At 40.7% G+C, this 10322-nt stretch overlaps 1 protein-coding gene across 1 annotated transcript in view; it reads left to right on the top strand.

The window, feature by feature from the left end:
- The first annotated feature begins 7570 nt into the window (after positions 1 to 7570).
- The window catches only part of LOC104165593 (estrogen receptor-like), a 22345-nt gene continuing 19593 nt past the window's right edge, over positions 7571 to 10322 (top strand). The window contains 2 exon segments of the mRNA XM_009705259.1: positions 7571 to 7646; positions 9439 to 9577. Of these exon segments, the coding sequence (XP_009703561.1) occupies positions 7571 to 7646; positions 9439 to 9577 (215 nt within the window).

Raw genomic sequence — 10322 nt, 5'->3', positions numbered from 1 at the left:
GCCTTTGCCAACTCAAGTGCTCATGAAATCAGTGATAGGATGTAGTAAAAGCCTGTAGGCACACTCTGCAAAAGAGGAGGGCAGCTGGGAAGTCTCGCAGGTTGATCTTTGGCTTTAAAATTCCCCCTTGATAACTGTGTATTGAAGCGGCCATTTGAAACCTCACAGGGGCATGCTGGGGTCCTTTAAAATGCTGTGAAAAAGCCCACTTCGGTCTGCTTCCTTTTTCCTCCTCCAGTGACTCTGTGTTTGCTTAGACACTGATTGCTTAAAGAGATTGCTTAAAGAGTGATTGCTTAAAGAGACCTTTTGCCTCAAAGGCTATTTCTCTACAGCCACAAAACCATCGCTCACATACACTTGATTTAGGTTGTGACTGGAGCACAGCCTGGTACTTCAGTAAGGAGGTCAAACAAACGCTGAAAACCTCAGGCTCTCTTGGGTGCAGCTGAACACACACAAAACCCCAAGTCGTGCTGGACATGACCTCAAGTCTTGGGGCAGGTTTACACAAAGCGTAAACCACCCGAGGTGGTTGCTGCTCCTCCCGGCTGCCGGTTGCTCGCCTCTCACGCTCCTCCTCCTCCTCGCTGGGTTGTTTCTTCAGTTGGCTGAGCACTTAAACCACCCGGAGAGGGCCGGGGAGCCGCGGCCCTGTGGGGCGGGGAGGGGGGAAAGAATGAGGTAGAGAGGACAGCTTGTATTTATGAGCGTGTCTTTTGAGTTCGTAAAAGTCAGGCAAGAATGTGTAACCAGCCCCACAAATGATTTTAGCTGGATCTGCTTTTGATGAAAAACATTTTGCATAGCAGTGACCTCTTGCAAAAATGACAAATCCAAAAAAACCCCATGAAACCTACTTGCAACTGGCCCGAGTACTCATCTGAATTTAGTGTAATGTAATTAACTGTTGCAGAGACAATAAGGAAAGGATGTGTTACTTCATACTGTGTGTGTTAGTCAGCAGCTAATACATTTTGCTCACCTTTGTATCCTTCCTCACCTGTGCAGGGAGAGATTCCGAGAACACCCTTTGAAAGAAAAGACTTCACGTGCTGCTGACGGTCTGTTCCTACACTTAAAATCGCTGGGAACGGCTGCCCTTGTCCCGTTCTTAGTACGCAGCCAATGTCCTGTGCGTTTTGTTTGCAAGCCTGAACTGCCTGAGAAACAGCCCAGCTCTCAGTGGTAGAAGAACGATAAAGTAGCATCTTTCTTTTGTCAAAGCGTAGCCTGAGTCTCAGACGTCTGGATTAGAGTTCAGGAATGAATGATAATTAACGTGCTTTAAATAACTGCTATATAGTGCTGCAGGAATTTGTCGTGTAATAGTGAACCTCACTTTTTGGTGATCATTTGAAGTGCTTGGGTTTTGTACAGAAAATACATCTATGTCTCCCTTCTTGCTTTACAAAAACAGTATGATAAACTTACTGGCAAACTGGCAAGCAGCCTTCACTACCTATAATCTTATACAGTAGTTGTTGTTATAATTATTATTAGTAGTAAGATTTGTTATTATTTTAATAGTTTTCTAAGCTGTTTGTTTAGAGGGAGAAGAAAGCTTAAGTCTAGGATTTTTTTATATAGGCAGTTACCTTGCCTAGATTAGTAAATGATTAAAAACCAATTAAGAATTAATGCTTGTTTGGTTCCCTGCATCCAGGTTTTCTGCTCACACTCTAAACAATTTCCTCCCCAATTCTAACTTGGTAAGGCTTTCTTTCCTTTTTCTCTTTGAGAAAAGCTCAGTTGCTTCGATTTTTTTTTCCCCTTTTTACTGATTTGCAAGAAACAGAGCTTGCACGTGAGTTCAAGGAGGCTTCTCCACCCCAAAGGTTTTCGGGGCTGAAAGGACTACGGAGCGTGCGGAGAGCCTGCCACACCTCCAGCCTCCTCCTGCCTCCTCCTGGATGAGGCACTTAACCTCTCTGTGTTCTATCTATAAAATGCATTTAATAATACCTAATGGCTTTACTGCCCTTTGAAAATGTAAAGTGCTACGTGAGTGCCGATTACTTTTATTATGTTCCCTGATGGAAAGCCTCAACGTATTTGTGTTAACTGGTGCTGCTAATGCACTTTCTGGAATAATCTTTGGTTAACAAGGTAAAAACAGTTGCAAAATAAAAACTGTGTTTTAGTCAAGGCAGACACAGCGACACATCAAGGAAAGTCAGGACACGAAAGCACTCAGCTTCCCTGGGTCTGTGTTGTGTGTCAGCAGGGGCTTGAGCTGCAACGCGACCGGCTTGTCTTCTCTCCAAGCTGCGTCTGCGACAGGGAAAGCGCGGTGAGGAAGAAACCTCTGGCTTTGGGTACGCGGCCCGACCATCCACCAGCACAGGACACATTTTCCCAGGCAATCAAATCCCGCAGAATAATTTGCTGAGGCTGCTGCCCAGTGAGAGTTTGGTGTCCCCAAAACTCGGAGGAGCACTCCAAAGCTGGGGGCTGGGTGCTCCCGTAGCCCCGCCGGCCAGCGCGTGTCCATCTCCCCAGGGCCAGGCCAGCCAAGCTGGTGCTCTGCTGTGGACTTTGGGTTTTTCTCTCAGGAACACAGCAGTATTTCATAAAAATGTGGCAAGGGTTTGTCAGGAGAAGGGAATGTATGTCTGACCAGTGGCGATTATCTGTCACTACCCCTGGAGTGTTTCCATGGCCCGAAATCCAGACTGTGCTTGGTGCAAAGTATTGACTTTGAGTAGATCAATTTCCACTTGGCTAACTTCCTTACAAGCTTGCTTTGGCATAGGAAATTTGAAACAGGACAGTATTTATTAGAGCTGATGTATGCAGGGTACATTCGGTTGTAGTTTAGGCTGGTGTGTACCTGAAGAGGGAGGGACAGGTTCTTGTCCTGAATGAGGCATTGCCTATTTGGACCAGGAATGGCCTCAGGATCTGTTTAGTCTCTTCATCCTGAAAAGATATGGACTGGACTGGCCTGAAAAATTATACGCTCTTTGCGCAAGCAGAAAGCAGGGAGTGAAGTCATGATAACTTTACTCATTCCTGGAAAACATTTGAAATGGTTCTCATTTACCTGAGAAATGCATTTTGGAATTGTCACGGTGCAGCTTTTAGGTGGAAGCAGAGCAGACCAGCTCCTAGAAATGGGATCTAAAATAGAAGTGACAAACGTGAGACCTTTGCAGCATCCCGCTCCAGGGTCAGCGTCAGGTGGGGAGTCTGGCGGGGGCGGTCGCCCACCAAACCTCAGGGCAGCTCTCCTAAGGCGAGCTCGGGGAGGACGGAAGCTTCCCGCGGAGGAGAAGGGCAAAAGCTTGCTTGATCTTGACTTTCAGTACGGATACAGACCGTGAAAGCAGGGCCTCGAAAAGCTTGCTTGATCTTGACTTTCAGTACAGATACAGACCGTGAAAGCAGGGCCTTATGATTCTTCTGTCTTTTTGGGTTTTGCCCAAAACCCCAAACATCCCTAACTCACATTATGTTTACGCCTGTAAATTGTAATTGTTATTTTTCAGAAAGAGGTTTAGAACCATTAGAGCTGACAATGGCAAATGTGAAGCAAAATTTTTAAAAGGAATTAACAGTAATTAAGAGCAGATGCTGTTCTCTCTGATCTCATCTCATTTCATTTCTGACAGACTGTTTAGGCTTAGAGGAGGCAGTGTATAAGTTTGGATTGGTATTCTGCTGTATTGTAATTATACAGGAAGCGAAAACAAGATGATTCTGAAAGAGCAGGCAAAGTATTTGGAGGCTCTTACAACTGTGCCACTTGCTCTGCGTTTGCCTTTCAGACTTTCCTCCCTGGAACTCAGCAAATTCTAATTAACTTTTTTCTGAACCCACTTACAGAAACAAAAGTAATGTCCCTTAAAAAGAAAAAAAAAATAAAATAACGAGACTACTTTTTTTTTAGCAAATATTTGGATTGAAAATGTTGGATTTTAGAGATTTTTGATCTTCAGTCTTCAAAATGGGTGTTGATTTAAAACACTGGAGTTGCGTCAACAGTTGAGCCAATATGTCCATGCCATAATTTAAGTGCCTTCAGGAGGGAGAACTTAATAAAAGTTTCTTATAATTTCAGTCTGAAGATCTGTGGAAAAGTGTAGGAATAACTAGGATTATAGAAATAACTGTGTGGATTCTGAGTCTCATGGAAAACAGTGTTTGTAATTCTCCAATTCACTTGTCCTTGGACTCTGTTTTGGCCTGCACTTGGCATGCACAGACAAGGTGCAAATTTTAGCCATTTCTTAGCTTTTAGCCAGCTCTTAACTAAGAGGTTTCAGGGCTCAGCCTTGAGGGTGAAAGACGCTGAGTGATACATGCAAGTTCAGACTTAAATGTCATCTGATATGTGAGATAAACACGTAGATGCGGTCCCACCTCTGCTTGAAGTGGCGAGGTTGGGCACGAAGCTCTGACTCTACAGCAGGCGCAGGTTTTGCGTCTTGATCAAGCAGTGGTGAGTGAGCTATTGATCCTCCAATGTGCTTTAGGTTAGGAGAAGCAGATACTGTTTTTCCTCTTCCTGGCTGTTTCTTGAGAACAGAACTTGCTGTAGGAATTATGTTTCTGTTTGTCTGTTTCATCTACTTTGACATTTTTGTCTATATAAACCTCTCTTAATTTGTTTGCTTTATTGAATGGTTGCTAGCTATTAGGTTGCAGCACTCACCACTACTTCCCTGCTGTCTTTGCCAACCTAATTAGTGTTTTATTCCAAATGTGGCCTATTACCTGACTGTTGCATAGCTGAGATACTGTATTTTGTAAATAACAGCCTTTTTCTGTGGTTATTGCCACTTTCCAAAACACTGCATTAAGACAGAAAAAAAGTAGTATTTCATGTGTTCAAATTTAAGACACACAATGTAGGAATGTTCTGATTTCACACAACATTTTTGTATAGTATAACATCCAATATTTTTTACTGTAGGAGATATTATAAAAGTTCCCATTGCTATCAAGTTAAAGACTTTCCAGACAAACAGGCAGGACATTTAGGAAAGAGGCGACTTTTGGAGTTCAATAGTTAGGCCTATGTTGTTCAGCACAGTCATAAATTAGCTGGAAAAAAAGGCGTGAATAATGGTGGTAAAAATTATGGATGATATTAAGTTGACTAAGGTGATGAAGACAAGGGCAGACTGAAAAACTGTGCAGTCTTAGTCTCACTGTCTCTGAAAGAATACAGTTGAACTGGAAAATGCTCTGAGAAGGATGAGTTCAAAGGTGAACAAGATAACTTTCATGTGGGGAATGACTGAATATACTAAAAATGCTTGGAAAAGGGAGGAGTATCAGTGAGATGATACCCTAAGGAATGATGGTATCTTCCAATAAAATAATTAGGTGCATCAAATGAGAGTAAGAGCGGGTTTTTTTCCCAGAACAACAGGTGATTATTATTTACCTAGTGTTAACTTCTTACTGGACAGTACTATTTCCAGAGTATATAAAAAATGTGAAGTGAATTAAATACCTAAGTGGGTTCAAAAAGCACCTGGACAAACTTGGAGGAAAAAATGTTAAGTGATATTAAGCACAAAAAGACCACCTTTGGCTCTGGAAGTCCCTGAGCCACATACCACCGGAGCCTGAGAAAGCTTTCCGTAGAAGCGTATGTTTGTCCTGCTGTATGTTTTGCCTTAAGCGTCTGGTATCAGTTGCTGTTGTAAAAGGGATACTTTGCTATTGCATTTGAAGCTTTTTACTGCTTTTGCTTTAGTTTCCCTCAAAGCACCTGGAGACAGAGTCATTCTTTATGGTTGTTTATTGTCTTGCAAAAATTGGCTGAAATTTTATTTCAGGTACCCATCATGGTAATTAAGACATATGGTATAAACATATAGGTAGGATTACAGTTGGATCAGATAGTGATTTATTCACAATTTAGTTTAACCTTCTGTAACATTATTCCAAATTAGCTTGCTTGAACAAGAGTATGTCTTAAAAATAATAACTAAATCTTGATTAATGTTTCCGATGATAGCAAATTCATGGAAACTTTGTATGTTGCTTAGATAATAGCTACTTTTGTTGTTAACGATGGCCCCTCATTTGTAGTCTGACTTGGAGCAGGTTTAGCTTCCAGCATAGGCTTCTGTATGTTATGCCATTACCTTTTGTAATGCTGGTCTCTTTTTCTTTAGATATTTACCCATTGCAGTCCTTTAACCTCTTTAGCTTCAGAAAGAATGACTAAATTCCTCCTATTCCTCACTAGAGGGCATTTTTTCCAATGCTTTATTCGTTTTGATGTGTCTCTGTCATTCTGTCCAACTTCTCATCCTGCTTGAAGAATGGTTACCAGATTCAGGTAACATAGAGGTGATTTAACTTCCTTACTCTCTCAGAGTTTCCCTGGCTTTTTATGAAGTTCAGTGTCTTTATTAGATGCAGCTTCCCATGGAAAGCCCAACCTGGGCTGATTTTTCTCCATGATTTCCAAGTCCTCTTCATAGCTGCTACTGTTTCCGACTTGTATATATGCTTAATGTTCTTGGGTTTAAACTTACATCTATATTTTTTATGGTGATGCTAGTGAGTGATTTAGATTGCTCAGATTATCAGCCTGCTTTTTGCATTATTTCCCACATGCCATCATGACATCTGAACAATGATTTCTGTCTTTTCCAGGTCACCATTAAAAAAATTGTCTAGGGTAAAGAAGTAAACTGTATGGTGTTCCTTAAGAAACACTTCAGTTCGGTTCTGTTCATTACCCTTTTGCCAGTACATACTGAGATGTGTCATTTAAAATATTTCAATTCAGTTAATCTGTTGCATGTTTTTACGAAATCAAATGTCTCATGGAAGTCTTTCATCAAAACTGTTATTTTTATCAACTAAACTTATAGTGTCACTTAAAAAGCCATCAAGATAATTGATAAGGTTTTTTTTATTAATTACAGTTGATGTGTATTATTATCTTACAGACTTTTAAACCGGCATTAATCAAAGTTTGGGTTAGCTGTTCTGTTATAGAACCCAAAGCAGATGTCAGGCTGACAGACTATTTAATGCTTTAAACCATGGACTCACAGTCAGTTTTCTTTTTCATCTTAGTTCTTTGAAACTTCCTTAGCTTCACTGAAATCAGAGTTAATAGACAAGGAGCAATAATATTGCTGGCCAATCCTTTTAGGCCTTTTTAATGCAAGGTATTCATGTTCAGGTACTTTAAAAGATGGTAGCATTGTTGGGCAGTGTATTTCTGTTCTCAGAGCAGGCTAACAAATTGCCCCTCCTCTACAATACTAGTGAGGTAATTTATTAGCTTTCTTTTTTACTTTTTAGGTTTTGTGCAGATTACTTAGCCCCAGTGCAATCTGAAATTTCATATTTAGGGGTGGGGAAAAACAAAGCTTTAATGAAAAAACAGGGCTTGAAAAGGGTTTGAGAATAGGTGTAGTAAAAATAAAGACCAAGACAGTGTGGAGAACAAAGCAAAATGTTTTGGCGTCCATAATATTGTAGAATGAGCGGAGTTTTACATGAAAGTGGATTGCCGGAGTTGTAACAAGCTCAGTTTTTCTGCAACAGTCAAAGCAATCTGCTGCAGAGTGGCGTGCAGCCACCTGGAATGATGGCGACGGAACGGCCTTGTAATGACCTGATGGCAAAAGGACACCACACGGAGACTTGTGTCCCCGCCTCGCTGGGTACCCTTCAAGCACAGATAAAAACACTGTATTATTAGCTGTTGTGTACCAAGGCAATACTTAATAGGAAACATGGTGTTTGTTGTTTGTTCGCCACATGTAGACAGCAGTTTCTGCCCATTTCATTCCTGAGTGCTGTAATCAGTGCTTTGTAGTTAAGAATGTTGCTCTCTTAAGTTTCAGCTCTATTGTTTCAGGCTGTTTGGTGACTCAGGCAAATGCAATTCCGTTAGTCTGTGAAGTCTGAAAGTCGTTTTTGCATTTGGTAAAAAAGGAAAAATAAAGGAAAAGACAACTTCCCCCCTCTCAATAGTTACCACTTTCATAAAAACAGCAGGTACTGCAACTGTCTAAATTCAGTCCTAATGATTGATAGATGGGTTTTATTTCAGATGTGTCAAAGCTGTTTCCTTTTTTTGAATGATTCTTTATTAATAGACTGATTAGCTCTCTTAGATGTTTTCATTAAAAATATTTGTATCAACAACTGTTTTGCAGAACATAAGAGTATTTTCTAAGTTATTGTGGACTATATTTTGTTCCTTCTCTTCCTCTTTGTTATTTAAAAAAGATATTTCATAGCACAACATTTAACAACATAGCACAACATTTTTTTTTTTTTTTCTCAAGGTAGTCAGGTATATTCCTTGAAAGTGACTCAGTATAAACCTCTAGTGAGGTCACAACACAGAAGCAAAATCACTGCCATTTACTGGGCTGGTAAGGTAGTTTACCCTGTAACTTGTGTTCTGAAGACTAATATGAATCAATTACAGTTCCAAAAAAAAAACCCCACAAACTATGGCAGAGTTCAATAATGTGTTCCACTTATAACACTGAGTAAAAGATAAATAAGATCTGTTTTAAGGGGACTTCTATGCATTTCATTTTAGCAAGTTCATGCTAATTTTAAAGAATAACTTGTGCTAAGTTGTAATAAATTGTATTACGCAATCTCCCCTTGACTTGTCGTTGGTTTGAAAGTAACGTTCACAATAAGTGAGAATCTCAAATGGAGAATAATATGATCTGTTCCATGAAACGAACACAGGAGTGAGCACTGTCAGCGTGCTTTCATATCTACCTTCATCATTATTCTTTCATACTCATATTTTAGTATTGCTATAAGCAACCTCTTCATTTTGCATTCATTGTTTCTAGCACAGTTTAAATACAGAGTAAGAGAGGTCACCTCCTTCCTCCAGGTGCTATAGTCCAACAGAAACATGAACAAGTGGTTGACCAGTGAATTCTGACTGCATGATCAGCATTTGCTTCCTAGTTTATTTGGAAGTCCGCTCTGGGCCCCCTTCCACACTGACAGCGCACTAGCAGTATGGTGCACTGCTCGTGAGCCTGTGAAACGGCATTCCACCAGGTCAAGTGGTCTGGGGCTGGCTGAGGAGAGCTATCATTTCATGTCATATGAGGTGTTTTTCCGTTTTCCCTCCATCACGCCCCAGGCAGCACGGCCCCGGAGCCTGACTGCCCAGGCCACCGGCCGCAGGCGCCGGGATGGAGATGCTCGCCGGGCGCTTGCCCTGCTCTCGGGGCGGGTACAGCCAGGGCACGGCCGGGGCCAGGAGCTGCTGACTGTTCTGTAGGACGGAGACATGGCGGACCTTCTAATAGGAAAAAATCAGCCCAAAGTGTAAAGAGAACAATTGTCTGGTTTATTGCTTTTTCTTTTTGGTTATCCAGCTCCAATGCCCTTTTTAACCTGATTCTTTGAATGATGTTGTTCCACTTACAAAACTGGAGTGTTTTTACTGTCTCCTATTTATTCTTTCAGGATTTGTGGATTTAACACTCCATGATCAGGTCCATCTACTGGAATGTGCCTGGTTAGAGATACTGATGATTGGCTTAGTCTGGCGCTCCATGGAACACCCAGGAAAGCTTTTATTTGCACCTAACCTATTACTGGACAGGTCAGTCTGCATGTTGCTGTAAATTATTTAACTTATTTATATTGCAATCAGATTAATTTTTAGCTTGTAGTCATCTCACTGATACTACAATTTGACAGTACTTCGTAAGTTAAGCAGGGTTATAGCAGGTGAGGCTGGAAGAGGAACTCTCTAAAACCTAGAAATGCTCTGGAATGTGATGCTGGTCATTTATTGGAGAGGTAACAGATCTGAAATTCATCTGCTGCTGGAAGCGCTTTCTTTCAAAGGCAGCAGAAAATCTGTCCTATAATCTGTACTGTTTGTTACACAACTAAATTAAATTAAAATTAAATACTGAAACCTAATCAATTTAATTCAGATAGATAATTATTTCTGATTACCTAAAATCCTCCTATTTATTCTTGGTTAGAATGGGTTTATCCAAGCAGCCAGCCAAAATTTTGGAAGAAAATCCTGGAAGACTCTCAATTGCAATCTTATTTATTTGTAGAGAACACATGAAGCTTTTGGTTTTTTTTTCCTCCTGAAAACTGGAGTCAAATGTGTAAAACACACACCTGCTTGCTGCCCTAAGCCTTTTTTAGCCAGTATTGCGGATAAGCTGTAGGTGTTTCTAAGTGAGAGAGAAAAATACGCATCTCTGCCATACAACAATAGCTGGGATTTTAGCTGGCAGTCTTCACAAATAAAAGCAGGAAGATTAATAGATTTTTAACATATATTCTAGAGTTCTTTTTTTTTCCTAGTCATGAAAAATTTCGGC

This window comes from Cariama cristata, unplaced genomic scaffold (assembly GCF_000690535.1).
Source record: "Cariama cristata isolate BGI_N322 unplaced genomic scaffold, ASM69053v1 scaffold5540, whole genome shotgun sequence".
Classification (NCBI taxonomy): Eukaryota; Metazoa; Chordata; class Aves; order Cariamiformes; family Cariamidae; genus Cariama; species Cariama cristata.
The sequence above is the reverse complement of the archived record's forward strand: the minus strand, read 5'-3'. Positions and strand labels throughout refer to the sequence as shown.